The 18,927-nt window shown below is 47.8% G+C and overlaps 1 protein-coding gene across 1 annotated transcript in view; it reads right to left on the bottom strand.

Moving 5' to 3' along the window:
* Window positions 1–731: 731 nt before the first annotated feature.
* Dip2b (disco interacting protein 2 homolog B) overlaps window positions 732–18,927 on the bottom strand; it is an 87,281-nt gene continuing 69,085 nt past the window's right edge. The window contains exons 26-35 of the mRNA XM_029547886.1: window positions 18,446–18,555; window positions 17,918–18,048; window positions 15,823–15,991; window positions 14,863–15,033; window positions 12,873–12,934; window positions 11,503–11,560; window positions 10,114–10,188; window positions 8,462–8,639; window positions 7,774–7,897; window positions 732–4,983 (exon numbers count right to left, since the gene is read on the bottom strand). Coding sequence (XP_029403746.1) covers window positions 4,731–4,983; window positions 7,774–7,897; window positions 8,462–8,639; window positions 10,114–10,188; window positions 11,503–11,560; window positions 12,873–12,934; window positions 14,863–15,033; window positions 15,823–15,991; window positions 17,918–18,048; window positions 18,446–18,555 — 1,331 coding nt within the window. The 3' untranslated portion in view covers window positions 732–4,730. The remainder of the gene's footprint in view (window positions 4,984–7,773; window positions 7,898–8,461; window positions 8,640–10,113; window positions 10,189–11,502; window positions 11,561–12,872; window positions 12,935–14,862; window positions 15,034–15,822; window positions 15,992–17,917; window positions 18,049–18,445; window positions 18,556–18,927) is intronic.

Genomic DNA, 18,927 nt, shown 5'->3' with positions numbered 1-18,927 from the left:
TATTTATTATAAGTAAGTACACTGTAGCTGTCTTCAGACACCCCAGAAGAGGGAATCAGATCTTGTTAAGGATGGTTGTGAGCCACCATGTGGTTGCTGGGATTTGAACTCTGCACCTTTGGAAGAGCAGTCGGGTGCTCTTAACCACTGAGCCATCTCACCAGCCCCACCCCCCCCTTTTTAAAAAAAGATTTATTTATTATTATATGTAAGTACATAATAGCTGTCTTCAGACACCCCAGAAAAGGGTATCATTACGGATTGTTGTGAGCCACCATGTGGTTGCTGGGATTTGAACAGTCAATGCTCTTAACCGCTGAGCCATCTCTCCAGCCCTGGTACCTACTTCTGGCACGCAGGCAGAACACTGTATAGATAAATAAATAAATACATCTTTTTAAAAAAACAAACCAAACAAAACCCATAAAATTTGAAAAGATACCCCAAGGTTAACAAAAAAAAATTCTGACAACCACTTTCTTGGCTTGCAAAGTCCAAATAAAGGGTCTATTGTCCCTTGACCCAGTGTCCTTCAGTTGTGCCTGCTCTGGAGCACTCTCCTTAGTTGGTTGTAGAGTCACCTCACCTTACAGTCAACTTACAGCAAGTTGTGTTCAATCAATCCAGGAAAGGGGGTGTGGCTCAGGGCTACAGAGAATGCTTAGCGGAAGGCCTGTGCTTCTATCCCAATACTACCCAGCCCCACCCAATGTATGAAGGACTAAACATAATCAAGCATCAATATTTATTAACACAAGACAAAGGAAACACATTCAATGAGTTAATAGAACACTGTCCAGCCAGATGTTAAATTTAAAAATGTATATCTAATCTAATTTCAAATAAATAAAAAAACCTTTATACATAATTACACAGTACTATAGTTTGAATTTGACAGGGGTTGATATCTTGACAGGAAATAAACGAAACAGCATTTAGGATCAGAAATCTTCATGTGTCTTTGCAGTCTCTTCCTCGGGACAAATCTCAGGACCCATCTACACATGCCTAAGTTAGAACTGTTGAATGGTAAAGCAAAGGCCTACTGTGCACATAGAGGACTGCAGCCTCTGCCTCTACACACCCATGATTTTACATCAAAGCAGACAACACAAGGAACACTACGGCAGGTTACGCTGGAGTTCCAGGGCAAGGTGACAGACAACTCATTGCTTTAGAATTCCTGGATATTCAAGGAAAGTAACTTATTTGGCCAAGATATTGAGCACCATGCCTGGGGCAGAGACCTTAAAGGAGCCTAAGGCCTCAGGCCCTTTGAGATTCCAGGAGACCAATAAGCAAGCGCCCAAGGACTAAGGTGAGGAGACAGGCCATGGTCCCCAACAGCAGAGGACTTGGTCCTGTGGAGAATGGAGTCTGTGTGCATGGTGGGCATTCTGAGGGCTCAGGCGCTCGGGATGTGTGCAGCTAGAACTCCCTGATCCATCTCAGGCCCTCTCCTGAGGGCTGAGGGGTCACAGGTTTCCAGATTAGAAGACTTCTCTTGCCAGGTGTGGCTGGCTGCAGCAGCCTGAAATTTCAGCACTGGAAGGTTGAGGCAAGAACAAGTTTGAGGGCCAGCAAAGGCTATACAGTAAACGTCCCCCTCTACACACACACACACACACACACACACACACACACACACACACACACACACGAAAAAAAATGAGAAAACAAAAGAAAAATTTCTCTTTCGTAATTAAGATGGGGCTTACTTGGCCCCCCTTCCCGCCCCCATGATCAGTGGTCAGGAATCTCTGCGGGCCTTTTTGTTTTATTAATAATGGGATTTCCAGGGCTGCTTTCATTATCAGAACAACCATGAAGCTTTCATTGAATGTAGAAAAGGCAAGAACCATGATGCTATCAAGGGAAAACAGACTAAAATCTGAGGTAGACCTCGGGTCCATCACAAGCCCCATCAAGGCCGAGGACTGACTAGTGAGGTTCCCCAGGGACAGCAGTCCGGTCTTGTTCCTCTACTAGGAAAGGCTGGCTTTGGGGGATGAACTCAAAGAAAAGCAACAGGAAAATTAAAAAGTAGTCATTATCAGAAGGAGGAAAAGACTAGAGGCCTGGGCAAGGTATGAAGGTGTCTGCTGCAATTTCAGTACTCGGGACAGAGAAAGGAAGACCAGAGGTTCTAGACCAGCCTGGGCTACTCAGGACGAGCTCAGTAGTAGGACGTTTCTTATCCACAGGCCCTATGTTCCACTCCAGCACTGTCTTAAGATGATCTGGGAATGATTGGCTGGGAGCTGGCCCACTGGATGGAAGGCTGCACTGACCAACATGGTAGTCACTAGCCAGGCTCTGCCACCAAGACCTGAAACGGCTAGTCTGAACTAGATACACATAGGATTTCCGAACTTATAGAGCGAAGAGGAAACATCTCAGTGATTTTATATCAAACCAATAGTACTTTTGGTAAATATATTAAAATCAGTATCGTATGCTTTAGGAAATGTTTAGACGCTGTATTTAGCTGGGCTTGGTGCTGCGTGCCTTTAGCCCCAGCCCTGCGGAGGCAAAGGGAGGAGGAGCACCGGTTTGACACCAGCCTGGTCTACAGAGCGAGTTATAAGCAGCTAGGGCTACACAATGAGACCTTTGTTGTTGTTCTTGTTTAACATAGTTATTAGGAAAGTTTAAAGTACAGATGTGTCTCACATTATATTTACTGTAGACAATGTGTCCTGGATAGTGACACCAAGTTCATAATCTGCATTTGCAAGAGTTATCAGTTAAGACAGAGTTGGCCTAAAGTTTTTTTCTTCAAACTCAAGGACATTAGAACTTGGGGACTGTTAACATAGAACTGTTTGATACCCAGGCCCTGCTCTGCTTAGCAGGTACCACGGGCCATACTAGGAGCTACACATGGCAGACTACACCTGTAACCCAATGGGGGAAGGAGGGCACCTGGACTATATCAAAAGACCCTGTTTCAAAAAAAAAAAAAAAAAAAAAAAAAGCAAACTAATTAGTTTTAAGACTTTCAAAATACACAAGCCATTTCCTTTGTAAAGGAATCAATCCTGAGAAGGGATGTCACTCTGCCCTTCCTGTACACCCCAACATCTCCCTCATTGCATGAGGACCAACTGTATCCCAAGTGCACAGCCCTGAGGTGGCAACAGAGGTCTCCTTCTGTGGAGCATGACGGGAGGAAGAGGACTATGGAGAAGGGGCCACAGAGGTCACATGGTGAGACTGACGACAGCCTGGCCGTGCTGCCCTGCTCAAAAGTCTGGTCTTGGCTTAATAAACCTTATTTTTAGGGTAATTACAAGTCTTAAAAATTGCTTAAAAACACATTTAGTTTACAGGATGTTACAGTGGGGTAAATAATATGTATTATCAAAATAGTCTAAATAAATATTTACACAATAGACCAGAACGGGTCAAAGAGAACCATTCTGATTTAACAGGTTAATTCTTTTTCACTTGAGATTTTCTTTAATTTTTAAAAATATTTCTGTAAGAAAAAAATAATAAAATTTAATTATTTTCAAATACATGAAGTTTCAGACCAAAAGATGGAAACTGAGCCAGAAGCCAGGCTCAGTCCCACACTGAGTGCGCCTCAGGCACCAGTTACTTCACAAGAGTTTCCTGCGGAGACCTGACTTCCCTGTCTCAGAGTAGCCCGACTACTCTCTCTGGCAACCACTCTGGTTACTGGTGAGATGTGCGTATGTGGCCTACAGTTCCATGAGCTGCTGATCCCACTCCCTTCCCAGCCTTTAGCGGTTACCCTCACAGACTTCTGAGGAAGAGCTCACGCCTCAGTTTCCAGGGGGACGATCTATACGTAATCCGTAGACACAGAGCACAGAGAAGCGGAAGCTGGCAATTCTCCTGTAGTCACTCAGGGTGTGAAAGAGTTTCAACACTGGCCTGAGTGAACTGTTGCAGTTCTGCAAAGTAGGATAGGAACTGATGAATCTTAGTTAGGTCTAAATTCTGACATGAGTGCTTTTCAGCTTAGAGGAATGGGTTGAGGAATTCTTAGAAGCTCAGGCTAATTCTGGGAGTATAAGCTTTACAAACAAGCACAGGCAGCTTTAGTTCAGACCATCCCACTGAAGGCTCTATGCTGCCGGGCCAGCCGGTCCCGCCACGGTGTGCCCTCCAGCAGCAGCTCGGCTGCCCAGGCTGCAGTTAAGCAAGGGGGATTGCCTGGTTCTTTAGTTGAACTATGTGTGTTCTTATTTACATGTTTAAACACTGGTCAGAATGTTTATAACTGAGAGACACACAAAGCAGTTCTCACATGGGTGATTTGATTTTGCTTATGGGCTGACTCAAGCTTGGCAGTGTCATGTTAAGAAACCCTGCAGAACACCTGACTACGGGAAATGGCAAAATACAGTACAGAGTGGGGAACTGGAGACTCAGGTGACCCCTTCATGTGAATTCATTAAACTCCTTTTCAGGAGTCTAGAAGGTTAGGTAAAAATGCAGGTCTCTACACCAGATGAGGGTAGCGCAACATGCATGTAACTGCTTTAGTAACATGCTGTCGCACATGCCAGAGCTTAGGTCTGACAGGCTGCTAACATGTTCTCGGTGCTACCACAGAAATCCCCTTTCCTGGGTGCTCTGTGACGTCGGAATCCCACAGGATGAGATGAAGGCTGTGCTGGGGCCATCTTCACGTCAGCTGAAAGCCTGCCCCCTAGCCGTGCACAGGTCTGCCCTGCAGCCGGTCCCTCCAGTGTTGGCTACATGTTGTAAGCCACATAGATAGGGTCTAACTGGTCGGCCAGGAAGCTGTCTCGGAGGTGCATCCTCTGCTTCTCTCCTCTGGAGTTGATGGGGACAACGCCTGGGTCCACAACAACCACAACACCCACGATGAGGTAATGCTCTTCCAGGACCACATTGGTCACGAGAGGAACCAGGTCCAGGGCTTCCTGTTCAGAGCCGCATAGTTCCACAACGACCACCAGCAAGTTGGTCCACGTGAACACAGCACTGAAATGCCAATGACACTCAGTTAACATTCATCCTTTAAACACACTCATTTTGATTTTACCATTATGGGTGTTCACCTGTATTTATGTAAGTGCACATGCGCATGGAGGGCCTGAAGATCAGAAGAGAATGTGGGTTCCTTGGAACTGGCTGGTTGCGAGCTAACGTGGGTTCTGGGAACAGAGCCTAGGTCCTCTGCAAGAGCATCAGTGCTCTTAATGGGTAAACCATCTCTGCAGCTCCTTCTGGGGAGGATGTGCACTATGGGTGTGAAGAGTCAAGAGCAGGTGAGGCAGTCGGCTCTCTCCCTGCACCGTGTGCTTCTGGGGCTTGTGCTTGGGTCCTTTCTTCCTCAACAACTTGGCAGCACACTCCTTTAGCATTCCAGCATTTTCTAGGAGTTTGAGAGTGGGATTGCCTGAGCCGAGGACACATGTGAGGGAAAGTTTGGACTTTAGAGGAAAGACAAGCAGCTGCTCAGGAAGGGGGACTGGATATAGGGTTCAGAGCTTCAGAGGTAGGAGAGGCAGACATTCCTAATGGTGTCTGTCCCTTGTTTGTAACCTGTTCTGAGACTCAGGGCATTTACAGAAGGGAAAAGTTCTTTCTACTAACCCTTCAATGTTAAGTGTTGTTTGTCTGAGATAGTCTCTCTGTAGCTCAGGTGAGCCAGTATGACCGACTTTACTTAAGCTCCCCTTCCCTGCCAAGACAGAATTTCTGGGTAGCTATGCTAGTAATACCTTTGTAGACCATGCTGGCCTCGAACTCAGAGGCTCAGTACTGCTTCTAACTACCAAGTACTGGAATTAAGGGTGTGTGCCATCGTATTTAGCTTATTTAAACTTCGTTGAGCACAATTTCTGTTGTTTGCAATATAAGTTTCACTGAGCAGATCACGACACCAAAAGGTCTGAACTGGCTTTCAATATACAATGCTCAATTGATATTTAAAATGATTCTGATTATTAAATATAAGTAACATTTGGTTGTAATAAAGTCAAATATCTAAAATCTGTTATGGCACCAACTTCCCTACATGCTTTCCTGAAAATTCTTCATGTAAAGATGTTCTTGCTGGGCTAGAGAGATGGCTCAGTGGTTAAGAGTACTGACTGCTCTTCCAGAGGCCCTGAGTTCAATTCTCACCAACAACAAGGTGGCTCATAACCATCTGTAATGGGGATCTGATGCCCTCTGATGTGTGTCTGAAGATAGCAACAGTGTACTCACATACAGGAAATAAATAAATCTTAAAACAAAACAAAAGATGTTCTTGCTTTAATCAATCTTTAAATCTGGGGAGAGACTCTAACCCATGCAAGCTGAAAGACCCTTTTTTGTGTGTTTTGAGACAGATCTCTTCCCTGGGTAGCCCAGGCTAGTCTGAAACTCCAGAGTTCCTGCATTGACCTCTATAGTCCTGCCAGGCAAGACTGTCTTTAAATAAAGGAGCATTTGGGAAGCATGTGCATCTATTGTGGAAACCATGGTTATGCAATAGGGGACAAACTGGAGAGGACACAGAAGAAACAGCCAAGAATAACACTTGGGAGGGAGAGGCAGGTGGATCTCTGTGAGTATGAGGCCAGCCTGGTCTATAAAGTGAGTTGTAGAACAGCTAGGCTATGGAGAGAGACCCTGCCACGAAACAAATAGATCCAAGAGTGAGGGGCTGGAGAGATGGCTTGGTGTTAGGAGAACTCGCTGCTCTTACAAGGGATGGGAGCTGGGGCTGGAGAGATGGCTCAGTGGTTAAGAGCACTAACTGTTCTTTCTAAAGGTCCTGAGTTCAAATCCCAGCAACCACATGGTGGCTCACAACCATCTGTAATGGGATCTGATGCCCTCTTCTAGTGTGTCTGAAGACAGCGACAGTGCACTCACACATAATAAATAAATAAACCCCTAAACACACACACACACACACAAAAAAAAACCAAAAAGAACAAGGGCTGGGAGCTCTGACCCTAGCACCTATCTATCTGTTGGGCGGCTCAGACCACCTGTAACTGCAGTCCAGGGGATCTAACACCCTCTTCTCACTCCATGGTACCTGTGTATATGTGACATGTACAGAGTTAAAAAGAACCAGTTAAAAAGAAAAAAAAAAAACACATAAAAACCCAGAAAGAGAATCAGTAGGTGACATACAGTTTTAATTTTAAAGAACTCCCCATCAGCACGAGGTAGGATAGTCCCTGGTAAGGGACACTCAGGGACGGGTAGACGGTAGCCCAGTCTTTTTCACCGCCTCCCTCTGACAGTTTAAAAAGCACATGCAAGTTTGATCCTCTGGGTAATCAGGAAGCACTAGGAAGTGTGGGAAGTTGAGCCTTCATTATCAGTAATTGTTTTGTAACTGTTATTTGTTATGCATGGGAAAGGAAGCATGTGTGTATGCCACAGACCACACGTGGAGGTCAGAGGACAACCTGTGGGAGTCGATTCTTTCCTTCTACCATGTGGGTTCAGGCTTGGTGGTCAACCCCTTCCCTGCTGGGCCACCATCTTAAGTCACCACCGTCCCTCCCACACTGTGTGCTGTCCTAGAGTCAGGTGCCCTGCTGATGCTTCTGCCTATGCGAGTGTGCGTTACACACCGATTCAGCTCCACAGTGGCTCTGGGATCGACCTGGCTTTGAGACCATCAGGGACTGTGCAGTAAGATGGAAGTTTGTCTTACTCTTGAAGGGTGCCACATGGGCAGGTGGCACTGGGACAGATGGCTGACTAACCAGAACAATCTTCACTAAAGCCGAAGTGAGAACAAGTTATAAGGGAAATTACCACTCAGCAATGCTCCTGTGGACGCGGGACACGGAGGTCTCTATATCGATAGGATGGTATCTTAATCCCCTCAGCTCCAGTGTCTCATCCAGAGCACCCACCACATACAAAGCGTCATGACGTTCTGAAAGAAGGAGGAGGGACAGGCTCAGACCCCCACACGCACAATAAGGTGTTGTTTAAGAGCACAGGGTTGACAACACAAGTCAGCTGGATGTGACTGTGCAAACTCCAAAAGGTCCTGAGCCCCGCTACTTGCTCCATGAGACAGAGGTCAGGATAAATTACTGCTATGAGGGACACATCATTGAGTCTGGATTGAGGATGGCCAATTCCCTCTCATGGGTTTGCATGTTCCTATCTCCCCTGTCCTAGGAGCTTGGTCAGCGCTGAGTGCCAGCCCTAAGAGTTCTATGCTGCCTGGGGTGACTGCTGATCCTCAGGAGCATCTCTGGGGTTACCAGCTGCTCTAATACCCTGTCCTATGATACTCGGGGCAGTTTAAAGGGGTTTTCTTCCAGATAGTCCTCTAAGGACAGAAGTTACTTCAAATGAGTGTTATTATTTCAACCATATGTTCAAGAAGCAAAGAGGGAGGGGCTCTATACGCCCCCCCCCCCCGGCAGGCCGAATAAGCTTTCCAATGATATGAACAAGGTAGCGGGGAGAGATCAGGGCTAGAAGATACCTCCAGTGGCTGCAGTGAGCTCAGTCCTGCGGACGAACCCGAGGTATCCCGTCCGGGCCCAGAGTGTCTGGGCAGCATCTCCGAAGCTCAGACGGGTATTGAAATGATCAGCTTGGAGAGTCTCGCTATCGTAGATGGTATAGTAGCCACTGGCGGTATGGGGGCTATTCACCCAGATCTATAGGAGGAGGAAAGATGACTGCATTAGTTCAGTTCTTCTGGGACAGATTATTTGAATTAAAAAAACAAACTAAGTCATTTTCACATTAACAATACAACCACAACAGCATACAGCTAACATTTACCTAGTGTTTGCTCTCTGAGGGACTTAACTGGCTTGCTCTCCATCAGTTGTGACACACAGGAGGGCCACATGGTTGTTATTTTCACTATACAGATAGAAAGACAAGTCTAAAGATTTCCCTAAGCTGCAGGACTAGAAAGGAGTTCCTACCCTGGTGGCTGGTGCCAGAGGCTGCGCTCTTAACCACTAGCCTGCTCTGCCACACTGGTCATTTCCCACCAGCTTCCAGAGTCCTGCAGAAGCACTAAGGCATGGTTCCACACTTGTGGTATAACTGTGGCACAAAGCTTTGGGGATAACAGCATAGGACACTGAGTTTGGGGTGACACCACAGGACACTGAGTTTGCAATGTATACAGGGTGACAGCTGGCAAGAGGATGGTACCAGCCACTAGGTTTGTGAAAACCTGACAGCCTGTTTTTGTGTATTGCAGATACAGGTAAAATGAATTTAACTGTCACAAAGGTTCTATTCCTTATGTAAGGTGCACATCATAACTAAAACAGAGCAAACAGTCTGACCCTGACAGGCTCGTAACCAGCTGTGGTGGTATGAATGACAACAGTCCCCAGGCTCACATATTTGAGCGGGCAGTCACCAGGGAGTAGCACCATGTAGAAGTATTAGAAGGGTTAGGAGGCGTGGCCTTGCTGGAGGGGAGGCTTTGAGGTTTCGAAAGCCCAGGCCAAGCCCAGAGTCTCTCTCTGCCTATAATCAGGGTGTAGCTCTCAGCTGCTGCTCCACTGCCTGCCTGCATGCTGCCACACACCCCGCCATGATGATAATGGACTAAACCTCTCAAACTGTAAGCAAGCTCCCAACTAAATGTCTGCTCTTGTAATAGTTGCCTTAGTCACGGTGTCTCTTCACTGCAACAGAACAGCGACTAGGGTGGTGGCAGAGGTGGCTCTCTGACACCCACACTTCCAAGACTCCCCCCATTAATCTATGGCTCCATCAGCTTTCCTCAAAGATCTGGGAAAAGAGTGGGAGAGGCTTAAGAAAATCCCAGCAAAGCACACCCGGCACATCCTGGGGACGGCATTCGTGAGGACTTAAAATGTATCCATGGGGCCCAGAGCCCAGCCCTTCACAGGCATCATGGGGACAGCATCGATAGCATTCGTGAGGACTTAAAATGTATCCATGGGGCTGCAGCCCAGCCCTTCACAGGTGGCAGCAGGCAGGATTCCAGTCTCATCCTTCTCCTGCTGCCCCTTTTCATCACTAGCTTTCCAAAAATCCAGGATTCCCAATAGAGGGGATGGAGTGGAGTCCAGTTCTGTTGGCTCAGTGTGTGACCTCACAACCAGCTGATTGCAGAGTGAAAAGCAGATTCACACCTACCTCTCCCAGGTGAGAGTCTCCAACAGGTCCTTTGGTCTCAGGATTCACAATAACTACTTTTACTCCAGGTAAGATCTAAGAATCAAAGAGGAAACACAAATACTCAGTTCAACCAAATCTCTTAACTTTGGCTGTGGCTTAGCTTACTGGTCTGAGACATGGCTTCTAACCCCAAACCCTGCAATCAACCAATGACCTCTAGGAACTGGACTAGAAATGGAAAGAGCTGATGAAGCAGTCATCACGCAAAGGGTTCTGAAGGGCATTTGTGTTTGTTCCTGGTCAATCGTTCTCATCTTAGTAGAGATGGAGGACCAGTGAGTTCAACTCTGAGGCTAGAACACAGATCCAGACTGCTCTCCTCAGAGGGTTGAGAAACTTCTGCTCAAGGCCACAGCAGTAAGACCCTGGTAAATACCTCAGCCATTCCCTTTTGGGTAAGCCTTTCCAAAGTAAACTAGGGGGAGAACCTGGAGACCACTCCACGGGGAGCTCAGACTGCAGTGGGAGCCACAATAGGAGGGAAAAGAAACATGTACCATCTGGGCCCACGGATGAGGGCTCATCTAAGATGTTTCCAGGGTAGGAGTGTAGTTCAGCAGGAAGCCACTTGCCTACTATGGACAAGGACCATTCTGGGCAAAAAGGCAAGAGGGTCATCCAGTCATTTTGGTTACTGTCTCTTGCCCTGTTAATTTTTTAGCTTGGGTTTCCAAAGCCTGAGACTTACTACTCAGGTTTAAATATCTAAAAGCTAGAGGAAGGGAACAAAGGGGCCTCGGCCTGCCCTCATGACATGACATTCCTGCTTCCATGTGCTCCCAACTGCAGACATGAGCAGTGAATGGCACAGCCCACACACGCAGTTCACACAAACCCCATGTGCTGTGACAGATGCTGGAGAGTAGGCAGAGTCTCCTTTGGGTTTTCTTTCTTCTCTGCCTCAGGATTCCTAGGCAGGACCCTGACACATTTTCTCAATTCTGTCCTCTGTCTGGACAATTCAGGGTGAGGGATGACAGAGGGGGAGGTGGTGAGGATGGAGGGGATGGGGTGAAGGGATGCTCAGAGCAGCTGCTAGCTCTCTAGCTCTCTCGCAGATCTTCTCCGTCCCGTGTTTACAGACAGAATTAGCGCTCTCTCTCTCTCTCTCTCTCTCTCTCTCTCTCTCTCTCTCTCTCTCTCTCCTTTGCTGGCTTATCAGTAAGAATGGCGTGTCCATGGGATTTAAACAACATGGAGATAAGTGCACATCTGGTCTTCATGCATCTGAAACCATCCACTAAGGGAAGCCTGTGGGCTTTTCTCTAAGTTTGACTGGACTCTTCACTCAGGCTTCAGCCCTCTTCCTCCATCCAGCCTTCCCCAGCAGCTAGCAAGATAGAGTACCTTTCCAGATTCAGAAAGCAGGAGGCTCTGGGGGGCACCCCGTTCCACAAGACGGACCCTGCAGAGAAACAGGAGTTAATTTCTAGTCTTTATAAAATGGGCTTTGCTACTGCAGCTACCTCCTTGGATGTCTAACTGGCACCAGATCTGTCAGCAGGCAGAGTGCTGCTGTGTAACCGTGAGAGATCCAGTCTATCCTCATCAGCAAGTACTGTGGTGCATGTTCATGACTCCGGTGCTGGGAGGTGGAGATAGGGGAATCCGCGAGGCTGTCTAGATAGCAATCTTCTCAGAACTGGCAAGCCACAGGCCTCAGAGAGAGACCCTGTCCCCAAATAAGGTGGATGGTCCCTGAGGAACCAAGTAACACCACCTGGGGTAGTTTTCTGGTGTATATGCGCACACACACACACACACACACACACACACACACACACACACACACACGGCATGAGTGTGGCCTGGGCACACTGGGGACTAGCCACCAGCCTAATGTGCAAAGGGCTCCATATCTCAGCATCACACTGTGGGACAAAACTTAAAATCTCAGTGAGAGAAGAAGCGGCTTCACAAACTATGGACTCAGATTAAGTGTTGGGTCAAAGCCCCGTCCCTGCCTCACGTCCCTGCCTCACGTCTGCCTCATTTTTTGAACTGCAGAGCAAAGACACTATCTATTGTTTGTTTTCTTATTTGTTTTTGTTTTTGAGACAGTCTCCCTGTATAGCCCAGGCTGTCCTGGAACTCAGAGATCGGCCTGCCTATGCTTGAGTGCTGTAGTTAAAAGCGTGAGCCACCACACGCAGCCCCACAAAAGTATAAACTTCACACGCCTTTAATCCCAGCACTTGGGAGGCAGAGGCAGGTGGATTTCTGAGTTTGAGGCCAGCCTGGTCTACAGAGTAAGTTCCAGGACGGCCAGGACTGCACTGAGAAATCCTGTCTCGAAAAAAACCAAAAAAAAAAAAAAAAAAAAAAAAAAAAAAGGTAAACATTTATAGCTAGAAACTAAGATTACATTTTAATTATAGAACAATACAACAAGCCAGGCATGGTTCCACATGCCTATAATCTAGCAGAATCAGAGGCAAGAGGATGACTATAAGTTTTAGGTCAGCTCAGACTACATAACAAACTGGGGTTTCAAATCCTACACCACCCCTTGGGTGATGAAAAACCAACAAAGGCCTAAAGCTTATGTCAATGAAGCAACTGTGAGAATTGAAGCTTTTTTTTTTTTCATAAACAAAATTCCTATCATTTACTAATGACAGACATGAGACCTTTCCCTTCCTGCATCATCCTCAAGATGTAAACAAGGACAGGACAAGGGGTGCTGATGTTGAGGACAAGCTCTGTGCTCACCATACCTGTCATGTCTCAGTGACTTCAGATCTACATACACAGTTGTTGGATCAGGCCCTGAGGTTCCCTAAAAAAGAACAAACCAGCACAGTGTTTATTAAAACCTGAACGAGCTGTCTCTGTTCCACAAATGGGAAATGTCTGCTGTCAGAAAGCTCACTCTCACTTTCTCTTTAACCAAGTGAGTCGTCAAAGGAGGTTGGAGGGTGGGGGGTGGGGCAGGAGCCTTGGGCCTGGCAACCTCTTGGGTTTCTCTGCAGCAAATAAGCAGTACCAAGCCTGGGGAGTGGGGTGTGGTGGTTCCCTACCCAGGGCTCAGAGCAGGGACTGATGAGAGCAAGGGGCAGGAAGGGACTCTACAGGAAGCATTATGACATTTCCTGCAAGCCTCTTGACCTGGGTCACAGGAGACCTCAGAGTCTTAGTCACCCTCTCTTCCCCTTGGCCATGCATGCATGCACTTGCCTCGTGAGCTGCCAAGCACGTAAAGTCTAGACCTGCCCAGAACAACATGGCAAAAGATGTAGCTTTATTTTTAGACAGCAAAATATGGGGGACAAGAAGGATGTGTATTAATTAATTAATGACATTAAAATAGGACTCAGGGGGATGGAGAGATGGCTCAGAGGTTAAGAGCACTGGCTGCTCTTCCGAAGGTTCTGATTTCAAATCCCAGCAACCACATGGTGGCTCACAACCATCTGTAATGGTATCTGATGCCCTCTTCTGGTGTGTCTGAAGACAGCTACAGTGTACACCGGAGCGAGCGGAGCCGACTGGAGTGAGCAGAAATCCTGAATTCAAAATTCCCAGCAACCACATGATAGCTCACAACCATTAGTACAGCTACAGTGTACTCATATACATAAAATAAATAAATCTTTAAAATAAAATAGGACTCAGGGAGTTTCCTGGAGCACTCTGTACTAGGAGAGAATATCACATGGAAGTCACTGGCTTGCTCTTGTCTGAGTGCTTCCCTAGTAACTGAGTGCTGACCTGTAGGCCAACCCTGGGGCAAACAAAGGCATCATTTTATAGATGAACACAGGAGATGCAGCAGGCAAGATAAAAAGCCTAAATCTCCACAGTGACCAACAGAACCAGTCTCAGAGTGGCGCGGCCTTGAAGACCCTACAGGGCCTCACAGTCCACTGTGGGGGTCAGAAGACTGAGGCGGGGGACTGCTCAAGTTCAGAATTCAAGGTCAGGTAACTGCCTCAAAGACCCAGCAGCAGCAACAAGAACTTCATGGTGCTGGAGCTGGTCTGGAGCTGCTTGTTTTCAAAATGCTAAACACTGGCTCCCAGGATCTGGTTGCAGTCAAGACCAGCACTTTCTCCCATATACCAAATGATGTGCAAACTTTGCTTGTTTTTAGTCTCTGACTGATTAAACAAAAGTGGCTGACAGCCAATTACTTGGAGAATAGAGTAGACAAGGCCTTGGTTCCTGGGCTTAGGGGTCACAGGTAGAGACCACAAGGGAGGAAGGAGAAAGAAGACAGGAGAGCTGGAAGTCTCCATTTGACAGGATGGACCAGGGCATGTGGCCAAGAGAAATGCCTCCTGAAGACAGTCTGATGGAGCAGAAATAACCCAGGTGAGACTCAAACAGTAAGTAATGTGGGGAGGGCAGTTGGGAAATGGCCAGTCTAGTGTAAAAAACATCATCCAGGGGGGCTGGAGAGATGGTTCAGGGGTTAAGAGCACAGGCTGGTCTTTCAGAGGCCGTGAATTCAATTCCCAGCAAACACATGGTGGCTCACAACCATCTATAATAGGATCCAATGCCCTCTTCTGGTGTGTCAGCATCAGTGTGCTCACATACATTAAATAAATAAATCTTTTAAACAGCAAAAATCAAAACATCACCCAATAAATGTGCTAATGCTGATTAAATAACTCCATATAACTCTGACTCAATTATTGTAGGACTAGGGTCATAATAAGAACTAATAGAATTATTAAGTACCACACATCAACATGGTGTTACCTGTAAACATATTGCTACATTAACTCTGGATCCAAACGTGGTGCTGACAGCTCGAGGGGACAGACCAATGTCTTTGAAGAGCTTGGAGAAGGACTGCTGGAGGCTGACACGGGGTCGCTCCTCTGCCACCACCACACAGGTCCGGATGCAGGAAAGGTTGATCCCTCGGGTCTGCAAGAAATTGGTGCCAGAAACATAGTTAGAAAGATCCCTTCTTGTTCAGAAAAGCCAAGAGGTACCTTCTGGACCCAGACACAGAGAAAAGTATCTCTCAGAAAGGAAATGACCACTGCCTAGGTACTATCACCTGCAGCCGATCTGCTCCATGCCTTTCTTCTGGGGCTGAGGCTGGGGCTGGCCTGGGAGGGAAGCACTAGGCTAGGATGTACACGTCCTAGATTTCACCATCACCTTCACAAAAAGAAGGGGGGGGGGTACTCAAAAACCCAAGCTTTTAGGCTTTTCTTCTCAGCACTGTACTCTGTTCTAGCCCCCTCCCTTGCATTTCTCTCATTCCCTAGTCTGCAGGCAGCTAGCTCCCCACCTCCTGTGTTAGTCCTTGGGGTCCTATTTCTCTGTTAGGGAGGGAATTCAGTATGTGAGTTCCTCATACATGGTCACTGGATGCACACATGAACAAGGACCCTGTCCTTCAGGGAGTGCCTCATCTCCAGTGTTCTGGGGTCCTCATTTTACTGGGAAGAATCTACCCGCGGTGAGTTTCCCACATACTGTTATATAAATAGATCTCCCTTTCCACACAGAATAAAATTAGCTTTGAAAGAATGCACTAAGTTAGGAAGAGGGACGTTCAAGTCCCTGCCGTTTATGAGCTATCCACTCAGTCCTGGACAGCAGGGAAGGGCAGTGGGCATGCTGAGCACCCTGTTCCCACTGCAGCAGCCCTGGCCCCACCGTCAACCCTCTAAGGACAGGTCACTCGCTGGGCTTGCTCCTCACCTTCAGCACCTCCACCTGGTTCCCCAGCCCTTTAGTGCACAGTTCCATGACTGAGTAGGAGCAGAAGGTGTCCCTGATCTTGTACTGGTTGACAGTGGCGAGCCAGAGGAAAAGGTTGTTTTCCAGCTCCATAGGAGGGATCAAGATGGACTGGTGACCCGAATACACACTGCAAAGAAGGAAGTGGAGAGTGGACACACTTAACCTCATCATCATAGCTAGCAGGGCAGAGACAGCAGAGGGCCTTTGGTACAAGGCTGACCATTCCTCTCATCCCTTTATACCTCACAAGACACGTGACCAGAAAACAAGGCAGGCTATGGTAGGTGTGACAACAAATTCACAGGAAGAGCCAAGAGCACAGAAGTAAGTCAGTTCATTCAAACTGAGAGAGCAGGGTGGGGTGCAGCACTCAAGAATGAGTGTCTACAAGTGGGGGAGGGCTGGGAAGGCAGGGGGGCAGCATGTAGTGTGGAGCGTGCATGGCATTCCTGGAGCAGAGTGCAGACGGATTATCTGAAAGTCTGGAGCAACTGTGAAAGATCGCTGCTGGCACACGGAGACCAGACTTTTACCCTTAGAGTGTGACTGTGTCGTTATAAAACCAACATGGAGGAGGACTTGGAGCTGGAGCCCTGAAGGCTGGGAGAGAGTCAGCAGGGATGGTGAGGACTGACTCACAAAGGTACAGCAGGGCAACAGAAAGAATGTGGGGTCACCTGGGAGGTCTGCAGCCATGACAGCTAACCTTAAAAACCCAGGACCAAGAGCTCAGTAACCACAGTTAGGGTCTGTCTGGGTCAATTCAGTCCAGAAAAAGCCTCATCAACGTCTGTCTTTCATGTAAAATGAGGAATCTGCCAGGGTATGAAGATGCAGTGATCCCATAACGGGAAGCCTTGGGCAACCTTCCATTTTAGTCTCCCAAGGGCTAGAATCATAGGCGGGAGCCACCGTACCTTGTTCTTTCCCTTTTTCAAGGAGAGTTTTATTTCACTTTATGTCTGCCTGTCTATTTATTTTGGTTTCTTGAGACAGGGTTTCTCTGTGTAGCCCTGGCTATCCTGGAACTCACTCTGTAGCCCAGGCTGGCCTCGAACTCAGAAATCCGCCTGCCTCTGCCTCCCAAGTGCTGGGATCAAGGGTGTGAGCCACCACTGAGATTAAAGGCATGCTACTATAGCCACAGACAGCTGTGGTGCCACGTGGGTGCTGGGAGCATGAGCCTTCTGAGAGTAACAGCTTGTAAGTGCTCCTGGGTGCTGAACGTCTCCCCAGCCCTTTTCCCTTTTTGTGATGGAGTATTGTTGGACAACCATGCTTGCCTTATGATTCTCCTGCCTCAGCCCCCCAAATTTCTAGGATCACAGGTACATGTTACCATTCTTGGTCTTGTTGAATTTTTCCAAGAGCCAGAAGTGACTTTAATATATAGATAGGTATTGGAACAACTGAACCAATGAGCATTATATGCAGTTGGTATGTAGATGGGAAGTTGAAGATGATCCCTAAGATTTTACCCTGGGCCTTGGTGGACAGCACTACCCAGATGGAGATGGGGACAGGAGGAGGGTGCTGGAGGAGTGACAGGCACTCATGAGACATTCATGGGGTCTGCACAGGAAGTGGAAAGGCAGGCTTGAGATACGGGTTCCTGGCAGGCAGAGAAGGGAGCAGGGACTTGCCAGTCCTCAGGAAGCAGTCTGGTCAGGGCAGACTGCTGCGTTCCAGCCACATGATGTCACTGCCTTCCACTAGGCCCTTCCTGCCAAGCCTAGGGGGCACGTTCTGGCTGTCAAACATGTCATACTTCACCCGAGAATCAGCCTTCTGACTTGGCTTGGCTTCTAAAACTAGGATTATAGGATGGAACAGAAAGCAGGTATAGGAACAGTGCCATTTTCTGGGAGGCAGAAAACAGCGAGGAGAATAAAACAAACAACTCAGATAACACTAAACAAACATCAGCAACACACAAGGTGTTTAGATTTTAGAAATAGCAGGATTTCCCTCACAGTTCACCAAGCCAAGTAACCTAAAGGAAGGGTGAGGTGGCCACAGCCCCACAGCCCACATTTGGGCCTCTCCATCCTACCTGCAGAGACACCAGAGTGCAAAGCCAAGTCCACAGTAAGGGTCAAGGCAGATGGCGATCTGCCGGGAAGAGTACAACTCGCACTGCAGCTTGATGGCTCTGCAGAGAGCATTGACTGCAGAGTGGGACATCTGTGAAGCAAGGGACACAGAAGGACAGACTGTCACCCCGGGCAGAGGAGCTGTGCTTAACAGTCTCAGCTCCCCAAACTCTCTCTTCACGTGTGGGTTTTATTGCTTCATAGCCTAAACACAAACTAAGAAGGCAGGTTTCTACTCCATAGCTGACAGTGTCATGGCGTCTGAGTGAAGGCTGCAAACTGACTTTACTATCTGAAGCCCCAGCACTTCACTGCACAAACCCTCTGGGATAACTCTCCAGAAGAGTTGGTGCTCAGATTTAAATATAGCCGGGACACTTGATCCGCCCACTAGCATCGGGCACAGCCGGCTGGCCTTGCCCAGCAGCGGTCACAGCTGTGCACTGCAGCCTGGCAGCTCAGCGGCACAGAGCGGCACTACTGCCTACCTTCACCCCCGTGAGCATGCCAGTTGTGGAAACACTGAAGTCAAGATACGCCAACATCTCAGGAGTGGGTGGTTTGTACAGCTGAGGTAACCGTTTCCTGGGTAAGTCATCTGCAAAGCAAAGAAGAAATCTGCTGTAAAGTGGACATGCTAGAACATGGAAACCATCGCTCCTTCACCGCTTCACGGCTTCCTAAGGCCGAGCCTGCTCTGGCTGTGTGAAGGCCTGAGCTTTTGTTGCCAATCCCACAGCTCATGACAGTCATCTTTAGCAAGGCAGGGCTGTGAAGCCACTAGGCACAGGGTACCCGCAACTCCATACCGTGTGAATTCTTCTGCAGACGTCTCCATGGCTAACAGCATGGCAAAAAGCAGTGTTCTAGTGTTACTCCAGAGATAAACCAGCTATGTCACTCCACCATGTCACCAGCTCTGTGTCCCAGGGTCACTCCCCCATGTCACCAGCTCTGTGTCCCAGGGTCA

Source organism: Mus pahari, chromosome 17, assembly GCF_900095145.1.
Source record: "Mus pahari chromosome 17, PAHARI_EIJ_v1.1, whole genome shotgun sequence".
Classification (NCBI taxonomy): Eukaryota; Metazoa; Chordata; class Mammalia; order Rodentia; family Muridae; genus Mus; species Mus pahari.
The sequence above is the reverse complement of the archived record's forward strand: the minus strand, read 5'-3'. Positions and strand labels throughout refer to the sequence as shown.